The sequence below is a fragment of the Salmo salar genome, chromosome ssa07, assembly GCF_905237065.1.
Source record: "Salmo salar chromosome ssa07, Ssal_v3.1, whole genome shotgun sequence".
NCBI classification, from domain to species: Eukaryota; Metazoa; Chordata; class Actinopteri; order Salmoniformes; family Salmonidae; genus Salmo; species Salmo salar.
The window spans coordinates 35789570-35813503 of NC_059448.1; the positions used below are offsets into that span (position 1 = coordinate 35789570).

The 23934-nt window shown below is 45.7% G+C and overlaps 1 protein-coding gene across 1 annotated transcript; it reads left to right on the forward strand.

Moving 5' to 3' along the window:
• Positions 1 to 18621: 18621 nt before the first annotated feature.
• LOC123743852 (ceramide kinase-like) lies at positions 18622 to 20372 on the forward strand. The gene is made up of 2 exons (XM_045722555.1): positions 18622 to 19242; positions 20210 to 20372. The coding sequence occupies exons 1-2, from the start codon at positions 19051 to 19053 to the stop codon at positions 20312 to 20314; spliced, it is 297 nt and encodes a 98-aa protein (XP_045578511.1). The 5' UTR covers positions 18622 to 19050; the 3' UTR covers positions 20315 to 20372.
• Positions 20373 to 23934: the final 3562 nt, after the last annotated feature.

The window sequence follows — 23934 nt, forward strand, 5'->3', positions numbered from 1 at the left end:
TACTGGCTCTACTTTAAACAAACACCAACTTTAAAGGTTCATGATTTGTGAAACATCTATGAAGGCCTAACCCTATAAATGTGTTGGATGTGTAAAGTGGGACCATTTTACCAACCATTAGCACACAATTTAGCACCTTACAAAGAAGAACCTTTCCAATGCTTTTTGCTCATCTAGCCTTCAATATCCAAACAATTTATTCTAGAGAACATTAAGAGAATCAGTCAGAGGAAGTCAGTTTGATGATGACGGAGCATTTCTGTAACGTTTTGTTGGTTAATGAAAACTTCATGAAGTTGTCAGACAGTCACAGTCTACCATCCGTTAAACTAAATGTTGAGTCCTCCGTTTTAATGACCAAACCAGACTCTTCTTTACTTTGCAGGCAGCCGACCGAAACACTTGCTAGTGTACATCAATCGCTACGGTGGAAAACAGCGTGGGAAGCAGCTTTACGAGCAGAGAGCAGCCCTACTCTTCTCCCGAGCCTCCTTCTCCACTGACGTGATCAGTGACTTACTGTCATTGGGCCTACATTAACATTTAAATAACAAATGAGCATTTATGGCCGGCAAATACTTATTTGTTGACTTGGCAAACAGCCTATACCCGCCAACCAGTCCCAAGAAGATGGTTTTATTTATAGCACCATCCATCAAGGGAACACTAATGGAAGCTGTGATAGTCGATAAACATGGGAATCCATTCCAAACACATCTATGATTCGTAGGATGCTTTGAGAAGACTATGGATCATCTAGGGCAGGGGTACTCAACTCTCATGCTACGAGGTCCAGAGCCTGCTGATTTTCTGTTCTACCTGATAATGAATTGCACCCACTTGTTATGCCAGGTCTAAATCGTGAACCCTGATTAGAGGGGAACAATGAAAACGAGTACTGGAACTGGCTTCGAGGTCCAGAGTTGAGTTTGAAGGGTCTAGGGTGTTGGCAGGGGGAGGCATCACATAGCTTGGGAAGATCAAGGATTGTCTAGGGCAAGGATGGGCAACTCCAGTCCTCGGGGGCTGGAGTGGTGTTTAACCTTTTCCCCATCCCTAGCAAACACAGCTGATTTAAACTAATTGCATTCTAAACTGAAGATCATGATTAGTTGATTATTGGAGTTCGGTGTGTTAGCTGGGGCTGGGGCAAAAGTGTGACACCAATCAGGCCCCCGAGAACTGGAGTTGCCAATCCCTGGTCTAGGGTATTGGCAGCTCTCGACCATAGAACCGTCATGGGCTTAAGTCTGGACCCAGCCCCATAGCTCGAGGTGTTTTAATTGGTGTTGGAATTTCACCATTAGTTGGAACACCTTTTTTTCCTTTTAGACAATGGGAGGAGAAATACTGTGTGCAGGATTCTTGGCTTAACTACACTGCTCAAAAAAATAAAGGGAACACTAAAATAACACATCCTAGATCTGAATGAATGAAATAATCTTATTAAATACTTTTTTCTTTACATAGTTGAATGTGCTGACAACAAAATCACACAAAAATAATCAATGGAAATCCAATTTATCAACCCATGGAGGTCTGGATTTGGAGTCACACACTCAAAATTAAAGTGCAAACCACACTACAGGCTGATCCAACTTTGATGTAATGTCCTTAAAACAAGTCAAAATGAGACTCAGTAGTGTGTGTGGCCTCCATGTGCCTGTATGACCTCCCTACAACGCCTGGGCATGCTCCTGATGAGGTGGCCTCATCCTCCCAGACCTGGACTAAAGCATCCGCCAACTCCTGGACAGTCTGTGGTGCAACGTGGCGTTGGTGGATGGAGCGAGACATGATGTCACAGATGTGTTCAATTGGATTCAGGTCTGGGGAACGGGCGGGCCAGTCCATAGCATCAATGCCTTCCTCTTGCAGGAACTGCTGACACACTCCAGCCACATGAGGTCTAGCATTGTCTTGCATTAGGAGGAACCCAGGGCCAACCGCACCAGCATATGGTCTCACAAGGGGTCTGAGGATCTCATCTCGGTACCTAATGGCAGTCAGGCTACCTCTGGTGAGCACATGGAGGGCTGTGCGGCCCCCCAAAGAAATGCCACCCCACACCATGACTGACCCACCGCCAAACCGGTCATGCTGGAGGATGTTGCAGGCAGCAGAACGTTCTCCACGGCATCTCCAGACTCTGTCACGTCTGTCATGTGCTCAGTGTGAACCTGCTTTCATCTGTGAAGAGCACAGGGCGCCAGTGGCGAATTTGCCAATCTTGGTGTTCTCTGGCAAATGCCAAACGTCCTGCACGGTGTTGGGCTGTAAGCACAACCCCCACCTGTGGACGTCGGGCCCTCATACCACCCTCATGGAGTATGTTTCTGACCATTTGAGCAGACACATGCACATTTGTGGCTTGCTGGAGGTCATTTTGCAGGGCTCTGGCAGTGCTTCTCCTGCTCCTCCTTGCACAAAGGCGGAGGTAGCGGTCCTGCTGCTGGGTTGTTGCCCTCCTACGGCCTCCTCCATGTCTCCTGATGTACTGGCCTGTCTCCTGGTAGCGCCTCCATGCTCTGGACACTACACTGACAGACACAGCAAAACTTCTTGCCACAGCTCGCATTGATGTGCCATCCTGGATGAGCTGCACTACCTGAGCCACTTGTGTGGGTTGTAGACTCCGTCTCATGCTACCACTAGAGTGAAAGCACCCCCAGCATTCAAAAGTGACCAAAACATCAGCCAGGAAACATAGGAACTGAGAAGTGGTCTTTGGTCACCACCTGCAGAACCACTCCTTTATTGGGGGTGTCTTGCTAATTGCCTATAATTTCCACCTGTTGTCTATTCCATTTGCACAACAGCATGTGAAATGTATTGTCAATCAGTGTTGCTTCCTAAGTGGACAGTTTGATTTCACAGAAGTGTGATTGACTTGGAGTTACATTGTGTTGTTTAAGTGTTCCCTTTATTTTTTTGAGCAGTATATTTTGTGTTGTATGTGCAACGTCTTGACAAGCTTGTGAGATATTCGTCATGGGTTTCTAATACTGACAATATAACTTGTTTTCATAGTTACGGAGAGTGCCAATCATTCCAGGGATCACTTGAAGACGGAGGTAGATCTGAAGCAATGTGACAGATGAGTTTTAGACCCTGCAGGAAGACACTTTAATCACCTGGTATAGACTTTATTATCTCAGTCAGAAATGACTTTGTTGGTGCAAACGACTAAGTGAAGATTTCCGTACAAAACAGTCCATGTCCAACCACAATGCATTCATATCTGAGGAAAGGGGACTGCTGAGAGCAAGGTGGACATTAATGGCAGCATCAATGCAACAACAACATTAACATGTAAGCTTAGGGGGGCAGATTGTCTGCGGGTTTTTACTCCTCCCATGTACTTGATTGATCAATTAAGGTCACTGATTAGTTAGGAAATCCCCTCAGCTGGTTGTCTAGGTCTTAATTGGACACAAATTGAATGGAAATAACAAAAACCAACAGACACTCTAAGGCTGGTCTCAAAGGACTGTTTTCATGCATCGTGGGTGTGTGTGTCCCTGTTCAGGGTGGTGTGTGTGGGAGGGGACAGGATGTTCAGCGAGGTTGTCCACGGCCTGGACCCAGAGTGATTCCAGAGTGGACCAGAACCAATCGAACCAGGACCTGGTTCCATGTGCGCTCTGCATCGGAATCATCCCTGCAGGTGAGAGAAGAGGGGTGGGGAGAGGAGAGGGGAAGGGAGGAGAGAAATGTAGAAGAGGAAAAAAGGGGTAAGGTAAAGGCCAGTTATAGCCCATAGAGTAGGACTGTGTTATAACTCCTTTGTTAGTGGCCATGGCTATGATTGACTCTCACAGTGGCTAACTTCAGCTCCCATGTTCTGTTATCTGGCTGTTGCTGAGTTACGGGAAGGAATCCCAATAGCAACAGGACTTGGGGTCCTACAGGGGTTTGTGAAGACTCTATCACTCAAAACTCCATTAAGAGGGGGCCTGTTGTGCTGCGTGACAGTTTTTTTTAAATCATCATATATTTCACCACTGTAAAATCCATTACTTCACAATACCTAAGGTTGAAGATAGAGGAGGAGAATCAAATCACAGCTGGGTAGGCCTTAGAGCATTGGGCAGTAACCGAAAGGCTGCTGGATTGAATCCCCGAGCTGACAAGGTAAAAATCTGTCGTTCTGCCCCTGAACAAGGCAGTTAACCCACTGTTCCCCGACGACGTGGATGTCGATTAAGGTAGCCCCGTCTCTGATTCAGAGGGGTTGGGTTAAATGCGGAAGACACATTTCAGTTGAAGGCATTCAGTTATTCAACTGACTAGGTATCCCCTTTCCCTTTCCTATAGCATCAGTGATTCTGTAGGTTAATGCTACTTCTTGGCATCAAGTGCCTGCTGCTGCTGGTGTCCAGAATTACAGCCTTTTTCCAGTCAGTCAGATGAAGGTGAAATTATTTTTTGTCACCGAAGTATAAGCCAGTTGACATCTATATCTAGAGAAAAGGACTCACATTATCACCGTTTTTGTTGTGCATTTGCCTTGGTTGGTTTCTCACTGACAGGTTTCATGAGGTCAAGTGTGGCCTCTTCTGCTGCCACTGCTCAGGCTGTATAAACCTTTTAAATATTGTTCCCTATCAATCAACCATTACATAATTTTGAGGCTGATAATAATGACTCAAAGTAATAATGATTTATTAATTAGACGTGGTAAGATAATGAACAGAACCTCTCAGTATCAAATAGACTCACTGAATAATATGAGCAACACAGCACACATACAGCCTTGGTTAGAGTATCCAAGTCCCCCCAGTTTTATCAGGTAACCTACCTAGATACCTAGTGGCTGTGTGTAATTCAACACATTGTCTTATCACATATTTCCTAGGTACTATGTTTAGGTAAATGACTGAACCTTGACTGTTATTCTGTTAGTTAGGCAGACAGAGATGGTGAGAGAAGCTTTGGAAAGATTCAAATGAGGAAGTGAGTCAAAACTGCAGAAAATATCTCTTAGATAAGAATCTGGAAATTCACAGAGGGATATATTTAGCTGAGAGAGTAGGTAGTTTTCTCTCTTCTGTGAATATTTTGGCTGGGTGTTAAGATTTGTTGTTTGATCATGAATACATGCTTGGCTCACACAGTCACACACCCAAGGCAGCCAGGCATTCTTCATACGGATTTCTTCAGTCTTCACTTGAGTAAGAAATAAGGAAGTGTAAACCAGTCTGTAGCACTACAGTAAGTTTTCATTTAAATTCAAGAACTTTTCAGAAAGTATTGGAGAAGCAAACCAGTCAGTCTGCTGTGTCATTGTCAAAGATTCTTCATAAGAGCAATATGAAAAGGGAGGAGTGTGATTACTAAGCAATGATGAAGAGAGCAATATAACTCATCTTCGTACTTATCTCTGTGTCCATCTGTAAACGGCAGGGCTGATTTCCCTGGCTGCTTTCTGTTCTGTCACGGTTCACTGAGTCAGCTGAAAACATCTAGCTTGCATCCCAAATAGCACCCTATTCCCTATATAGTACAATACTTTTGATCAGGGCCTATTAGGGAATAGGGTGCCATTTGGGAAGCATCCCTAGCATCAGTCTGCTGTCTAGCTGTAGAGATGGAAATAGGAAATAAGTCTGTCTCCTCACCAGTCTGTCTTGGTGTCGTTGGTGCGTCTCAACAGATAGGGAATTATCAAACTGTGACAGATATGCCTGAAATTACTGTCCCCCGGCTAAACGGTAGTGCACGGTCGATAGAGACCTATTACCATAATATAAAATCAGAGATTTCAAAGTAAAACTGAATATTTCTCTCAAGTGCCAGGCAGGGTCTGCGTCTCGCTTTCCCCTCATTTACTGTGTAGTGAGTGCTGATTGCCCAGACCCAGACAGACCCATTGGCTATGATATCTTTCTTTGGCTCTGATACATATCAACTCTTTTCTGCCTAATAAAACATCGAATCAAATTTTATTTGTCACATGCGCCAAATACAACCGGTGTAGACCTTACAGTGAAATGCTTATTTACAAGCCCTTAACCAACAATGCAGATTTAAGAAAATACCTAAAAAAAAAGTAAGAGATAAGAATAACAAATTATTAAAGAGCAGCAGTAAATCACAATAGAAGGGCTATATATAGGGGGAACCGGTACAGAGTCAATGTGCCTGGGCACCAGTCTCGAGGTATTTGAAGTAACATGTACATGTAGGTAGAGTTATTAAAGTGACTATGCATAGAGAGTAGCAGCAGTTTTCCGGGGGGGCATGCACTCTTCCGTGCTTTTCAATTAGGTTTACTTTCTGAAGAGACTGATATTGAATTGGAATTTACCCCAACTCTGACTCCAATACTATTCTATTTTGAGTGTTCTGTGACATCATTCCAACCAGTTGAATAAGGCCCTTTCTGTCGGTCTTTCTGTTTGTTCCTCCTCCAGGTGACTCCCAACTCATGGACGTGTGTTCTGTCCATCACAACAACACCTTCCTCAGGTACGTCTCGCTGCTCGGATACGGTTTCTACGGAGACCTCCTGACGGACTGCGAGAGGAAGTGCTGGATGGGGCCTTCAAGATACGACCTCTCAGGTAAATAATGGAGTTATAATTGTTATTACAATGTAATTGCCACATTATTAAAATGTAGTTACAATTGCAGTCAAACAATGTAAAAACTATATTATTATTAGTTACTATGTTATGTAATTGAAAAAAATGTCAATTTCAAAATATGACCTCCAGAGAGAACTAGGAATGAGTGGAGAAACAAAATATTTCACACATTCTCACCATCATGATTTTGAAAGCCACGCACTGCTTCTGTTGCAGGTCTAAAGATGTTCCTGACCCATCAGTATTATGATACCATCGCTTTCCTGCCTGCTGAAGACAAACCTGGGGAACCCTAGAGACAAGATCAAGTGCAGAACTGGGTGCCATATCTGTGACCAGGTTGCCAACAATAGGCAGCCCCTCTTAGGGGATCATGTCTACTAGATGGCTGAAGAGGACTCTGACAAGGGTAAGAGGTTATATCCCTCTGTAAGTCTGTGCTGTGTGTAGTCTTTTCCCTGTTGCCATGTCTGTTAATAAAGCTGCCCATTATCTAGCCATAAGCATGATGTCCCTCCTGTCCCCACGTCTGTCCCTCGTCTGTCTCTCTCCCTCACTGCCATGACACCCTACAGACAGTCAGAGTAGACTGTTTGGTGTTGAACAAGCACACACACACACACACACACACACACACACTCACTCCTCACAGCCCACTCTTCTCGTCACAGACCATTATCTACCCCCCCCAAACCCACTAACACCGCACACATACACACTACAGTCCCCACTATTGTGAAATGGGAAACTCTCTTCTCAGCCGGCGTTTGTTTATTCCAAGCAGCAGATAGGAGGATAAGTCATGTTTACTGAGAGCCACAGAGAGATCCCCTTTCTCCTCTCCTGGGACTCTAATTGGTGTTCATTTCAGGCTTCTCTGTCGGGGCTGGCTGGAGCGCTGGCTGAGGCGACAGGTTCCTGTGGAGCTGGGACACACGCACACACAAAACACACAGAGGGAGACCGAACCCCACTAATCAGAGTTGGCGGGGAACTTGCTGCGCTCATTTTGGCAAGGAAATCTCCAACAACTGCTTAAGCAATGGGGCAAGACGCCGGCTGGGTGCCACGTCGCAAACAAGCCTCCCAAAATATTAATGTGTGAGGGACACTTGAGAGGTTCCTGAGCTAAGACAATGCCAAGGCCCACAATAAAGTTTGTAAATGTCTCATTATAATCCGTTTGGTAGTTTTTAAAGACATCTAATCATTAACTTTCCAATTAAATGTATTTGTTTTTAATCCCTGTGGACTTAATGTTGGTTCAGGTTTTAGCTCCTGTGAGTTTGTTATACGAGACAAGAAGAAGAAAACTAAGCTTTTATGGCCTCGGATCACATAATATTCCCCCTGCGATCAGAGAAAATATGGCAAAACACTCAGGCATTTTGGAGTTACTGTATATCCCCATTAAACCACTCAACCACTAATTGAATGGCAGAAGACTTTGATTCACCTGAGTGTTACCGAGTGGAATCATAAGAGTGTAATAACACATAATATTTTGTCCAGCCTCGCTCCTGATTTTTAGAGCAACGCAAAGAGTTAACAAGAGTGTTTATATTTTAATTAATTTTTATTTTTTTTATTTCACCTTTATTTAACCAGGTAGGCAAGTTGAGAACAAGTTCTCATTTACAATTGCGACCTGGCAATAGCATTCTACAAATCAAATCAAACTTTATTTGTCACATGCGCCAAATACAAGTGTAGACTTTACAGTGAAATTGTCACGTTGGTAACAATGATTCGGGAGACAGGCGCAGGAATGCGTAATAGTTTTTTTGATTACGCCCCAAATTACGGCGTGCCGTGTAAGGGCACGGGGACAAGGACCAAACAAACACGTATACAAAACACAGGGTTGAAACCCAAACAAAAGAGCGAGGAGTACCTCGAATAAATACACACACGCACAATGATTAACACACGGGACGAGACCGTAATCATATGCGCAATCAACAAGGGCACGAAAGCCCAAAACACACAGCACAGGTACTCACACGCACCAATGGACATTGTAACAATAATCGACTGCCCAATGGAAACCAAAGGGCACACTTATACAAGTACAAATCAGTGGGAATAGGGGACAGGTGTGTGCAATGAAAGTTCTGGAGGGATCCATGACAGAAATGCTTACTTACAAGCCCTTAACCAACAGTGCAGTTCAAGAAGAAGAAAATATTTACTAGGCTTTATTTAGAAGTAACACAATAAGAATAACAATAACGAGGCTATATACAGGGGCACCGGTACCGAGTCAGTGTGCGGCGGTACAGGCTAGTTGAGGTAATCTGTACATGTAAGTGGGGGCGAAGTGACTATACATAGGTAACAAACAAACAGCGAGTAGCAGCAGTGTACAAAAGGGAGGGTGTCAATGTAAATTGTCCGGTAGGAATTTTATGAATTGTTCAGCAGTCTTATGGCTTGGGGGTAGAAGCTGTTGAGGAGCCTTTTGGTCCTAGACTTGGCTCTCCGGTACCGCTTGCCGTATAGTAGCAGAGAAAACAGTCTATAACTTGGGTGACTGGAGTCTCTGACAATTCTATGCGCTTTCCTCTCACACCGCCTATTATATAGGTCCTGGATGGAAGGAAGCTTGGCCCCAGTGATGTACTGGGCTGTTGTCATGCCCTCTTCACGACTGTCTTGGTATGTTTGGACCATGAAAGTTCGTTGGTGATGTGGACACCAAGGAACTTGAAACTCTCGACCTGCTCCACTACAGCCCCATTGATGTTAATGGGGGCCTGTTTGGCCCGCCTTTTCCTGTAGTCCACGATCAGCTTCTTAGTCTTGCTCACCTTGAGGGGGAGGTTGTTGTCCTGGCACTACACTGCCAGTTCTCTGATCTCCTCCCTATAGGCCGTCTCATCGTTATCGGTGATCAGACCTACCATTGTCGTGTCATCAGCAAACTTAATGATGGTGCTGGAGTCGTGTTTGGCCATGCAGCTGTGGGTGAACAGGGAATACAGGAGGGGACTAAGTACACACCCCTGAGGGGCCCCAGTGTTAAGGACCAGTGCTGCAGACGTGTTGTTGCCTACTATTACCACCTCGGGGCGGCCCATCAGGAAGTCCAGGATCCAGTTGCAGAGGGAGGTGTTTAGTCCCAGCTTAGTTGTTAGCTTAGTGATGAGCTTTGTGGGCACTATGGTGTTAAATGCTGAGCTGTAGTCAATGAACAGTATTCTCACATAGGTGTTCCTTTTGTCCAGGTGAGAAAGGGCAGTGTGGAGTGTGACTGAGATTGCATCATCTGTGGATCTGTTGGGGCGGTATGTGAATTGGAGTTGGTCTAGTGTGTCCGGAAGCATGCTGTTGATGTGAGCCATGACCAGACTTTCAAAGCACTTCATGGCTACCGACATGGGTGCCACGGGGCGGTAATCATTTAGGCAGGTTACCTTCGCTTCCTTGGGCACAGGGACTATGGTGGTCTGCTTGAAACATGTAGACTCGGTCAGGGAGAGGTTGAAAATGTCAGTGAAGACACTTGACAGTTGGTCCGTGCATGCTTTGAGTACAGGTCCTGGTAATCCGTCTGGCCCAGCAGCTTTGTGAATGTTGACCTGTTTAAAGGTTTTGTTCACTTTGGCTACTGAGAGCGTGATCACAGTCATCCAGAACAGCTGGTGCTCTTGTGCATGCTTCAGTGTTGCTTTCCTCAAAGCGAGCATAAAAGGCATTTAGCTCGTCTGGTAGGCTCGCGTCACTGGGCAGCTTGCGTCTGGGTTTCGCTTTGTAGTCCGTAATAGTTTTCAAGCCCTGCCACATTTGACGAGCGTCAGAGCCGGTGTAGTAGGATTCAATCTTAATCCTGAATTGACGCTTTGCTTGTTTGATGGTTCGTCCGAGGGCATAGCGGGATTTCTTATAAGCGTCCGGATTAGTCTCCCACTCCTTGAAAGCGGCAGCTCTAGCCTTTAGCTCGATGCGGATGTTGCCTGTAATCCATGACTTCTGGTTGGGATATGTATGTACAGTCATTGTGGGACGACATCATCGATGCACTTATTGATGAAGCCGATGACTGAGGTGGTGTATTCCTCAATGCCATTGAATGAATCCCGGAACATATTCCAATCTCTGTTAGCAAAACAGTCCTGTAGTGTAGCATCCGCGTCATCTGACCACTTCCGTATTGAGCGAGTCGCTAGTACTTCCTCCTTTACAGTCACTGGTACTTCCTGCTTTTCAGACACAGCACTGCAGGAAGAATTTCCCCAAAGGAGTGACACATTTAATCGATCAACTCTTGTGTTTAAAGAGACAAACGGTGATTGTGTATGGCGGTTGATCCGGGGGAAGTTCCTAGCAATCAACGCTGCCAGTATGAGCTGTGCCTCTCCTCGCAGCCCTAGAGGCCTGTCGCCAGAGCCGGGCGGTCCTATACGCTCACTATGCAAGTAGGGCCCTGCAAATTACGCAAGGGCCCGCCTCCCCCTCGTGTCAAAGCGGGTGACAATGTTTACAACTTCGATGAGAGGATAAAGCAGAACTATCCTTCTGGTCACGAAAAGAGAAAAAAAACACCATGAGAGTGAATTGCAGGAACAGCAATCAGGTAAACTGTTCTCTCCTCTCCAAGTTTGATGTCAGCAAATAACAGTAACGTTAAGTTGATGTGCTAGCTTGCAGTGCATCTCTCTCTAGTCTGTCTGTCTTGCTAACCTAGCTGGGCAGTGCATCTCTTGGTCTGTCTGTGTCTTGCTTGCTTGCCAGCCACTTCCAAGGCTGTGTTCTGTGACCTTGTGCCTAACAAAAGTGAGAGTGAAATACAACTATTTATTACGTTTGATAAACGCCAACGGGCAACGTTGTTTATAAACTGCAGCTTGGAAAAGATAACTGCGTCGCGCGGGAACATGTGTTCATATATGCGTGCACGAAATTAACCTCGTGCTTTCCAGCAGCAACCTCTGTGGGGACCAGTCCAGAAAATATATGGGCGTGATGGCACTCCTCATAGGCGCACATAATTTTAAAACAAGACAATGATTATCTAGTCACTCAGTCAAGGTTTAGTTACAACTCTGGACTAATGCAAGATGGAAGCAATGGATTGACATTAACTATTGATTTATATATTGAATTAAAAATGTTGATTAGCTGGGCATACTGGGCAATATGGATGCACATCTCTCAGTAAATAATAACCATCAATTATTCAGCCAAGCCATAGTTGTCACGATCGTCGTAATAACATTCGGACCAAAGCGCAGCGTGATATGGGTTCCACATGTTTATTGAATGAAACGTACAAAAACAATAAAGAACGAACGAAACGTGACGCAAATGAAGTGCTCACAGGCAACTACACATAAACAAGATCCCACAAAACACAGTGGGGAAATGGCTGCCTAAATATGATCCCCAATCAGAGACAACGAAAAACAACTGCCTCTGATTGGGAACCATACCAGGCCAACATAGAAATAAACAACCTAGATTACCCACCCTAGTCACACCCCGACCTAACCAAAATAGAGAATAAAAAGGCTTTCTATGGTCAGGGCGTGACAGTACCCCCCCCCCCCAAAGGTGCGGACTCTGGCCACAAAACCTGACTCTATAGGGGAGGGTCCGGGTGGGCATCTAGCGTTGGTGGTGGCTCCGGTGCAGGTCGTAACCCCCGCCCAGACCCCGGATCCGGCCATGGCGCCGGGCTGAACGCCGTGCCTGGACTAGGCACCGGCACAGAAGAAGGCTCCGGCCATGGAGCTGGGTTGGACACCGTGCCTGGACTGGGCACCGGCGCAGAGGAAGGCTCCGGCCTAGGAGCAGGACTGGACGCCGTGCCTGGACTGGGCATCGGCGCAAAGGAGGGCTCTGTCCATGGAGCGGGACTGGACACCGGCGCGGAGGAAAGCTCCTGCCCTGGATCTGGACTGGACACCTTGCCTGGAAGCTCCGGACCGTGGACCATCGCAGGAGTTTCCGGACCGTGGACCGTCGCAGGAGGTTCCGGACCGTGGACCGTCGCAGGAGGTTCCGGACCGTGGACCGTCGCAGGAGGTTCCGGACCGTGGACCGTCGCAGGAGGTTCCGGACCGTGGACCGTCGCAGGAGGTTCCGGACCGTGGACCGTCGCAAGAGGTTCCGGACCGTGGACCGTCGCAGGAAGCTCTGGACTGTGAATGCGCACTGGAGGCCTAGTGCATGGAGCCAGAGCAGGGGGCACCGGACTGGTGACACGCACTTCAGGACGAGTGCGTGGAGCAGGCACGGGACGTACCGGACTGAGGAGGCGCACTGGAGGCCTGATGCGTGGGATCGGCACAGGTTGCACCGGACTGGTGACACGCTCTTCAGGGCGAGTGCGAGGAGCTGGCACAGGATGTACTGGGCTGTGGAGGCACACTGGTGACCTGGTGCGTAGAGCCGGGACAAATTGTACCGGAACGATGACACACTTCACACGGTGAGTGCGGGGAGCTGGCACAGGACGTACTGGGCTGTGGAGGCACACTGGAGACCTGGTGCGTAGAGCCGGCACACATGGTATCGGACAGATAACACGCTCCCCAAGGCGAGTGCGGAGAGCTGGCACAGGACGTACAGGGCTGGGGAGGCGTACTGGAGACCTGGTGCGTGGAGCCGGCACAGATTTTACCAGACTGATAGCGCACTCCTCAGGACGAGTACGGAGAGCTGACTCAGGTGGCATCAAACTGATAACACGCTCCTTAGGGCAAATGTCATGCATCATACACCAACACAACTCTCTCCTTTCTCTCTCCTCCAATTTCTCCATCATCTCACTGACGGTCTCTGACTCCCTCCGTTCACTCTCCTCCAATTTCTCCATCTTCTCCCATACTGGCTCTGGTTCACTCCTCGGCTCCGCCGACCACCCCGTGTGCCCCCCCAGAAAAATTTTGGGGCAGTTTTTGGGGCTTTCGTTGTGGCCGTGAACCCCGGCAGCATTGCTGACCTCCCTTATCTCCTTGCGTCTGCTTCCAAGGAAGGCTTTCATGTCCCTTCATGATTTCCTCCCATGTCCAGGATATCTTCTCCTCCTTGATCTCCTCCCAAGCCCAGGATACCTTCTCCTCCTGGTCACGCTGCTTGGTCCTGGTTTGGTGGGATCTTCTGTCACGATCGTCGTAATAACATTCGGACCAAAGCGCAGCGTGATATGGGTTCCACATTTTTATTGAATGAAACGTACAAAAACAATAAAGAATGAACGAAACGTGACGCAAATGAAGTGCTCAGTACAAGCACAGACTCAGTTGATCCACATCCAGCCTCAGCCAGTACTAACACAGACCCAGGTGAAGTACAGGCAGCCTCAGCCAGTACTAGCACAACCAGAGGTGTACAGCAAGCATTAGATACTAGCAGCTCAGACCGTAATAGAACAGTTGCTGCTCCACCAAATGCCTCAGCAGATTGGCCCCCAGTTTTAACAGACTTTATGAGGACTGAGTTAGTGCGTAGAGGTCCATTCAAACCAGGACTGGATTTTTCTTACCCTGAAGACAAGTCTAGAAGAGGTTTCCATTCAGGCTTATTACAGAGACCGCTGTCAAATGGGGAAAATATTAGCAGGAGCTGGCTTTCAAACTCAATCAAAACAACGTTGTGTATTGATTTTGCTGAAAGCTCTTTTCTACAAAAGACTACAAAATAATTAAGGAAGGCATGAATGACTGCTCAAATATCAACGCCATTCACGAGGGTAGTCCTGAACACACAAACAATATGATTAAGTGGAGTGAAGTTGATCTGTGAAGTCGGGAACAGACTCTCGACCAGATACAAATGACAATTTTGGAGGCTGAAAGAAAGAGATGGCGGGATGTCCTTACACGTTTAATAAGTATCACCCAGTCTCTGGCTGAAAGAAGCCTAGCATTCAGGGGTTCATCAGACAAACTCTTCCAACCAGATAATGGAAACTTCCTAAAAGAGGTGAATTACTAGCAAAATTTGACCCCATTTATGGAAAATCTTCTCAGCAAAATTAAAGATGGAGAGACACATGCTCATTACCTTGGGAAGCGCACACAGAATGAGCTGATACAGATTGTGAGTGACAAGATTCTGGAAGCAATAGTGACTCAAGTAAGAGACTCAAAGTACTTCTCCATCATCTTGGACTGTACACCTGACGTTGGTCACCAGGAGAAAATGTAAATTATTTTGAGAAGTGTGGCTTTAAAGGGAAAGCCAGAGATCAAGGAGCACTTCCTCGGCTTTGTGAATGTTGAGGTTACAACAGGCTTGAACCTGTCCACTGTCATCTTAGATAAACTGAACGAGCTGAAGATTCCATTTGAAGATTGCAGAGGGCAAGCTTATGATAATGGGGCCAACATGAAGGGCAAGCACCAAGGAGTACAAGCCAGATTGCAACAACAAAAAAATCCCAGCGCCGTGTTCATCCCATGTGGAGCACATACTCTAAACCTTGTCATTGCAGATGCTGCCAAATCTTCAAAAGATGCAGTTGGGTTTTTTGGGCATGTGCAAAAGCTCTTCTTCTTTTCAGCTGGTTCACAAAGATGGAGTGTTTTTAAGAAACACGTGAACATAACTGTGAAGTCATGGAGTGACACAAGATGGGAGAGTAGGCTCCAAAGTGTTCATATAATCAGGTATCAGGCTTCTGAGGTTCGGGAGGCATTACTGGAAGCCAGACAGACGATCACCGATCCTGTGGCCAAAGTGGAAGCACAAGCACTTGCAGAGGAAGTTGGGTCCTACCGCTTGTTGATTTGCTGTGTTGTATGGTGTGAGATACTAACAATGACAAACAAGGTGGTGAACAAGCTCCTCCAACATGCCTCAATTCAGTTGGATATCGCACTGAATTTAATCTCAAATACAAAGGCCTCCCTCACTACAGACCGGGAAACTGAATTCTCTGTGGCCCAGACAACAGCCAAAAGCATTTGTGAAGAAATGAATGTGGAGGATGTTCTGAAAGAGAAGAGACTGAGAAACAGCAAGAGACATTTCAGCTATGAGGTCGCTGATGAACCAGTGACTGATGCACTGAAAAACCTTCACGTCAACTACTTCATGTCACTGCTGTGACATTCATGGATGAGAGTTTTGAAACACTCAACCAGTTGAAAACCAAATATGGAGTGCTGCTGAACTTCCGCACTCCCTCTCAGATGTCCAGTGAATCTTTAAAGGCTCACTGCATGGAAGCTGAAAACACTCTAACCTTCAGAGATTACTGGCACACGAGATTCAGAATTTACCTGATCTGCCATCAGATAAGATGCCTGCCTTTGAGCTGCTTTCCTTTCTCTGTGAGAAAAACCTGGAGGAACTCTAGCCTAACCTTTGGATAGCCTTAAGAATTGCAGTCACCCTACCAGTAACAGTAGCATCGGCAGAGAGGAGCTTTTCAAAATGAAAGCTCATCAAAAGCTACCTGTGTTACGTCTGCTCCCCCCCCCCACCGGCGCTTGAGGGCGCCAAGCTGCCCTGCATCACGCACTCCTATCATCCATTACGCACACCTGCCTTCCCTCGTCACGCGCATCAGCAATATTGGACTCACCTGGACTCACTCATCACCTGTTATTACCTCTGCTATATTTGTCAGTTCCCCAGCTCTGTTCCCCGCTTCTGCATTGATTGTCTTTTGTTTGTGTTACCTGTTTGCTGATGCTGTTCCTGTCTCGTTCCATGTCCGTTGTTTATTACATGTTTTACTCCCTGTACCTGCTTCGTCTCTCCAGCGTCATTCCATGTGAGAGAATGCAGAAGCCATCACACAAAGTATCGGGGAGTACTGGCGTTCCGGTTGGTATGGTGGCATCGGCTCTGGGTCGCCCCCGATGGAACCAGGGGTGCCTAGCCAGCTCGTTGGGCTTCCACGCCCTAGCTGGCTCGAGAGGTTTCCTTGTCCCGGTTGGCTCGGATGGCGCCCATCCCACGTCGGGCCTCAGCCGGATCATCAGTTCTTGTTCGTCCAGCCAGTCCAGGAGTTTTTTTTGTTTGTTTTTTGTTTTGTTGGTGACGTCGGGGTGGATTCCGCCGCCGATGGAACTGGGGGTGCCTGGCTGGCTCGAGAGGTTTTCTTGCCTCGGTTAGCTCAGCGGCTTCCCATCAAACGCCACACTCCACCAGATCTTCGGCCTCCCCCTCTGCAGCGGGATTGACAGGTGTCTTGCCTCAGCCGGATCGTCGGGCTTCCATGCCTCAGCCGGCTCGCCAGGCTCTCATGCTCCTGCCAACCGGCTTGCCCAGCGCCCATGTCTAGGCCGGTTCGCCCAGGTGGGATGCCGGGTGGCACCCCTAGAGGGGGGGGGTACTTTTTCACTCATCACCTGTTATTACCTCCCCTATATTTGTCAGTTCCCCAGCTCTGTTCCCCGCTTCTGCATTAATTGTTTTTTGTCTGTATTATTAGTTTGCTGACGCTGTTACTGTTTCGTTCCATGTCCATTATTTATTAAAGGTTTTAGTCCCGGTACATGCTTCGTCTCTCCAGCATCATCCCATGTGACAACCTGAGGTCTTCCATGTCACAGGAACGCTTGAGTGGTCTGGCCATCATGAGCATAAATCATGACGTGGGGAAACACATGTCCTATGATGACATCATTGATGATTTTGCCTCAAGAAAGTGCAGAATGTACAAAATGTATTTCCCTCATTAAAATGCAAATCAATTTATAACATTTTTTTATAACATTTTTGACATGCGTTTTTCTGGATTTTTTGTTTTGTTTTTCTGTCTCTCACTGTTCAAATAAACCTACCATTAAAATTATAGACTGATCATTTCTTTGTAAGTGGGCAAATGTACAAAATCAGCAGGGGATCAAATACTTTTTTCCCTCACTGTATAGGTTTTATTTTACTATTTTAAGACATATAGCTGCAGCCATAGCCTATAGGCTTATGTTTACATTGTATAGACAAAGCTAATTGTATAATATTGTGAGGACTGGACTAATTACCAGGCAGCAGAGCCAAAGCTCAGCGTTCTTATTTATGTTAATGTTAATATTCACTTATCTTAAGATTCTATAGAAAATATTCTATTCATTAAAATTGTTTGTTTATACCTTGTTCTGTGTAGGTCTACTTATTCTTAGACTGACAGATGGAGCAAACTGTTTTCAAGGAGGGAGGATTGTAGTGGGAGCACTGGGGGGTCAGGTGTGACTGTGTGGCAATGGCAAATGGTTTACATGGCTTACGGTTCAGGTAGGAGGGCCCTTCAGCAGAATTTTGCTTAGGGCCCCAGGGAGGTTAGGACCGACTCTGCCTGCCCTCTGCCCACCTGGCTGATGGCACCACGGACCTCATCCTAGTACGCAAGGCTTCCCGCCTCGACTTCCTCCGACACCTCATACGACACACCAACAAGGATGACCAGGTAGGGAATTCTTTGAGTTGTTAATGATAATTATTTTGCTATTATTTATTGATTTTCACATTGGCAATCATAAAATATAATTAGATGTAAGATGATTCAATCAGAGGGGGATATCATCTCCCCCAAAAAAGTTATAAGATTTAGCAAAGTTATTTTCTAAGTAAGTACAGATTTTTTCCAAACCATATTAATCTCAGGTAATGTATTATGGATCAAGCCAGTAAAACTTTTGAAAGTCACAAGGAGTTCAGGAGGAGATGGAGAATGCCTCAGTCACTTACTCACTCAGTCACTCTCATCTCTCTCACGTACTGCATGTCATGGGTTACTCAGCTTTCACAGAGAGATGGAGATTGAGTGGGAGAGAGTTTCCCTGTACTTTGCTTGCACACCTCATGGTTTAGTTGGCTGACACAGCTCTTTCTAAATCGGGGTATACCTCAGTTCAGACATGCTCTTGCTTCCCACTCTTCTCTCTCACTTTTCATAAATATCCCAATTCTACAAAGTCATATCCCAATTCTACAAAGCGATCATCCTCCTACACACACACACACACACACACACACACACACACACACACACACACACACACACACACACACACACACACACACACACACACACACACACACACACACACACACACACGGGATGGTAGGATGTTCATTGCATTATACCTCTGTAATATCTGCATAGCCGATCCACCAAGAAGAGAAACAAGGAGTGAGAGGCCACTAAGTGTATTCATAGTTTTGACAGAAAGCTTTTTAGGGGACACTTGGTATGAATACTAACCAGGCCCAGTCATAAAGTCAGTGTGATGGAGAATAAATCGCTCCTCTCCTCTCAGACAGTCTGTGGAGTAGAACTGAGTAGTGATGGAGGGAATAAAGAGATTGTTTTCTGGGGCAGTGAAAGATTGAGACCTTTGGTACAGTTGATTGACCCCTTCTTTTCTGCCTCTTTTCCTTACTTTCTATCCATCCCCTCTTGTCTTTACTCCCTTCTCCTTATTCCTACCTTTATCCATCCCTCCCTCTCTCCAGTCCTCCCTCCCCTAACTTCCCTCCCTCTCTGCCTCCACAGTTTGACATGTCCTTCGTGGAGGTGCGGCGGTTCCGGTTTGTTCCGAAGCACAGCAATGTGATCTCAGAGCTGGACCCGAGTGAGACCAGCGGGAAGAGGATCTGTAACCAGGTCTGTACGGCCCATCCCAGCTACGACACAGGCCATAGCAACTGGAACTGTGACGGGAAGATCTTGCCTCATGCGGCTATACGTCAGGTAAGCTATTCATAATTTGAATCTGTTGGTTTTGTTAAGAGATTTAGGAGTTTGAGGTTTACCCACGCGCAAACACACACACACACACACACAGTGGTCCCATTTCTTCCACCACAACATCAGTAGAGATATTTTTATAGCATGATGGTGGCTCTCCCTCCACCACCATCAGTAGAGGTCTTTATATAGTTCAACAGTGGCTTTCCTCCTGAACACATCATTTACTTTATGCTCCGTTATACTTTGCCAATGAGGCATGGCTGTGTAATTCTAGTTTATCTAATTTAATATCCCTTCCACTGTTAAGAGCCTACTCCCTTTTAATTAAAATACAAGTCCATTCATTTATTGCCATTTTCCTCTCTAGTAATTGTTCTTGGAATGAGTCAGCAAATGAGCGGCTGAGATAATTGATGGTGATAACCCTGATCTCCCCCCCCAAAAAAAGATAAAAAAGAAGACGGAAAGCAATTGGCTGCTTTCTTTCACTGCTCGACACAATATTAGTAGGTGACTTCAATAGTATATTTTTTAAAGTAACTTGGTTAAGTGTTTGGTTGAGTCTGTCTGGATTGCCTGATGGGCAGTGCATGCACAGTTGAGACTATTCAAATACTATTTGAACCACCAGTGTGACTGACTGGAAAATAAAATCTGTATGGTCCTTGCAGCATCATCTGAGTTTAACTTTTATTAAAGTCGGGGTCTCCATACTGCATTAACAACTACCTCACTACTAACGGACCATTCCAAGTCCCATCACCAGTAGTTCTGTAACCAAACCACGTGAAAGCTAAATACCAATCTCCATTTTTACTCTAAAATGGGCAATAAAGCTTCTGAACTTGGAACTTGAACTGCATTCCATTAGTTTTACATCTGTGATATGGACCGTAAAGTCAGACTGGAAACGAACACTCATTATGTTGATAAATGTGTAACTGTCCTTCTGTGTGTCTCTCTACAGTGTTCACTGCCTGCTGATCAGACTATTTGCCCGAGGTGTCGAAAGAGGGACCATAATAGAAGGATCAAATCTCTCGTGGCAAGCAACTGTCCCGAATTGTGCTAGAAAGTCCTGCACATTTGGGCCCTTTAGCCCTCATCCTGTAACCACACATGCATGTCCTGCATTTTATTTGAAAAAAGTATAACATTAATAAAACAAAGTCAATTTGTCACGTATTTGACTTCCCATTTATTAGATGAGAATTAGCATCAGGTTGCGCTTTTGACAAGATATATAGGCTATCATATGGAGCTTTCCCTTCCCAGTCAAGTATCTTTCCTGATGCATCTCCCCCCAGAACTTACTGTTAGCGAGTATCTGACTTAATTATGCAATATTTTAGCTCAGGTTTCTGAGATTATGGAGACCCATACCCATAATGAGATGAAAGAAAAGAAGGAATCTGTTCTATATACCTCAATCAAGTATGTGACTGATATTCTGTGTGGACATCCAAAGACAATGTGAGGAAGTAGAAATCACCTAGCTAGACTGTCAGTATTGCATCACTGTTTCCGCATATCATTGTGATACGATGTGAGGGCAGAGAGACTCATGGGCAATCAGAGGTCGCTAAGTGATTTTGCTTTCCCAGGAAGTGTCACACCTGTGGCACAAAGCAACAGTTTGTCTATTTACAAGTTATTTAGTTAAGACTAGTAGCCCCCTCACTAGCGGGGTGGGATGCTGCCAGTGGGTTGTCCTTTGTGTGTAGGGTAATGTCTTTGTGAGAGTGCCATCATAATGAGTTAGCTCCGTTACAATTATACACCAGACTGCCATCAGACAGATGCTGCTTCCTACAGCCAAAACATCAGCCAACTCTGGGACACACACACACTCCATGCACACACACACACACATCCATCATCTGCCACTGTGAAACCACACACACACACCTAAACTCTCAACACTGTGGGAGGCTCTGCCTTTTCTTTTAGAAACCTCTCCAAGATCATTACTGGTTGCTGTGAATGGCCATGATTATATTTCAACTCTGAGCTGTGAGTGAATCAGGTAGTGCTATAATGTTCCCTGTGAGTGTATGGTCTCTGTGGCTGTCAGATTCTGATGAACTGGCTGAGGTTTGTCTCTTTGCTGTATAATACATATATATCTGTGTGGAACCAAAAGGTGCCATGTCAGTCCCACCCTGACTCACTAAGCCAGCTGACTAGGGGGAATGTTTTGACTAACACATGGGTCTTGCATGGATATGAGTTTATATTGATATATTATGTAATCCATTGCAGGTCTCAAGATGACATGACAAACTGTATGTAACTAACCTGTGATGTGGATTAGGATTTGATCAAGATTGAATATGTATGAATGTTTGGATACAGTGGTTTTAAACAAATATTGGCTTGTTAACATGATTTTTTTTCTAGAAATGGGGGAGGGCATTTTGAAGATTGTGATTTTAGTATCAAGTGCAAATACATATTTTATAGTAGTCTTTGAGACTTTTAAGAAACTTAAAACCTTCATCAACCCTGTGAAGGTTTTGTTGTGAGTTTATGTACAGTGGGGGGAAAAAGTATTTGATCCCCTGCTGATTTTGTACGTTTGCCCACTGATAAAGAAAGGATCAGTCTATAATTTTAATGGTAGGTTTATTTGAACAGTGAGAGACAGAAAATAACAAAAATCCAGAAAAACGCATGTCAAAAATTTTATAAATTGATTTGCATTTTAATGAGGGAAATAAGTATTTTACCCCCTCTCAATCATCAGAAAGATTTCTGTCTCCCAGGTGTCTTTTATACAGGTATCGAGCTGAGATTAGGAGCACACTCTTAAAGGGAGTGCTCCTAACTGCAGCTTGTTACCTGTAAAAAAGACACCTGTCCACAGAAGCAATCAATCAATCAGATTCCAAACTCTCCACCATGGCCAAGACCAAAGAGCTCTCCAAGGATGTCAGGGACAAGATTGTAGACCTACACAAGGCTGGAATGGGCTACAAGACCATTGCCAAGCAGCTTGGTGAGAAGGTGACAACATTTGGTGCGATTATTCGCAAATGGAAGAAACACAAAATAACTGTCAATCTCCCTCGGCCTGGGGCTCCATGCAAGATCTCACCTCGTGGGGTTGCAATGATCATGAGAACGGTAAGGAATCAGCCCAGAACTACACGGGAGGATCTTGTCAATGATCTCAAGGCAGCTGGGACCATAGTCACCAAGAAAACAATTGGTAACACACTACACCGTGAAGGACTGAAATCCTGCAGCGCCCGCAAGGTCCCCCTGCTCAAGAATACATATACATGCCCGTCTGAAGTTTGCCAATGAACATCTGAATGATTCAGAGGACAACTGGTGAAAGTGTTGTGGTCAGATGAGACCACAATGGAGCTCTTTGGCATCAACTCAACTCGCCGTGTTTGGAGGAGGAGGAATGCTGCCTATGACCCCAAGAACACTATCTCCACCGTCAAACATGGAGGTGGAAACATTATGCTTTGGGGGTGTTTTTCTGCTAAGGGGACAGGACAACTTCACCGCATCATTTGACGGGGCCATGTACCGTCAAATCTTGGGTGAGAACCTCCTTCCCTCAGCCAGGGCATTGAAAATGGGTCGTGGATGGGTATTCCAGCATGACAATGACCCAAAACACAAGGCCAAGGCAACAAAGGAGTGGCTCAAGAAGAAGCACATTAAGGTCCTGGAGTGGCCTAGCCAATCTCCAGACCTTAATCACATAGAAAATCTGTGGATGGAGCTGAAGGTTCGAGTTGCCAAACGTCAGCCTCGAAACCTTAACCTGTTATGGCTAGGGGGCAGTATTTTCACGGCCGGATAAAAAACGTACCCGATTTAATCTGATTATTACTCCTGCCCAGAAACTAGAAAATGCATATAATTATTAGCTTTGGATAGAAAACACTCCAAAGTTTCTAAAACTGTTTGAATGGTGTCTGTGAGTATAACAGAACTCATTTGGCAGGCCAAAACCTGAGAAGATTCTGTACAGGAAGTACCCTGTCTGACCATTTCTTGGCCTTCTTGATTATCTCTATCCATTACAGGGGATCTCTGCTGTTACGTGACACTTCCTACGGCTCCCATGGGCTCTCAGAAGGCGGCAAAAAGCTGAATCGTGGCTTTGCAGGCTCTGGCTGAAAAAAAGTAGCGCGTTTGGATAGTGGCCGGTCACAGTACTATGAAACTCAGGCTCGTGCACGAGGGGATCCCATGCTTTTATTTTCTCTCTCTTTGTACGTATACACGCTTTCCCGGTCGGAATATTATCGCTTTTTTACGAGAAAAATGGCATAAAAATTGATTTTAAACAGCGGTTGACATGCTTCGAAGTACAGTAATGGAATATTTAGAATCTTTTTGTCACGAAATGCGTCGTGCGCGTGACCCTTATTTACACTTCGGATAGTGTCTTGAACGCACGAACAAAACACCGTTATTTGGATATAACTATGGATTATTTTGAACCAAACCATCATTTGTTATTGAAGTAGTGTCACGAATCCCACCGAAGGTGGCTCCCCTGCCTGCTCGGGCGGCGCTCGGCGGTCGTCGTCACCGACCTACTAGCCGCCGCTGATCCCTTTTTCCTTTTCGTTTAGTATGTCTTATTGTTTGCACCTGTTCCTCATTTGGGTCTTTTGATTTTGGTTATTTAAGCCTGGTTAGCCCGCCCAGTTTTGTGCGGGA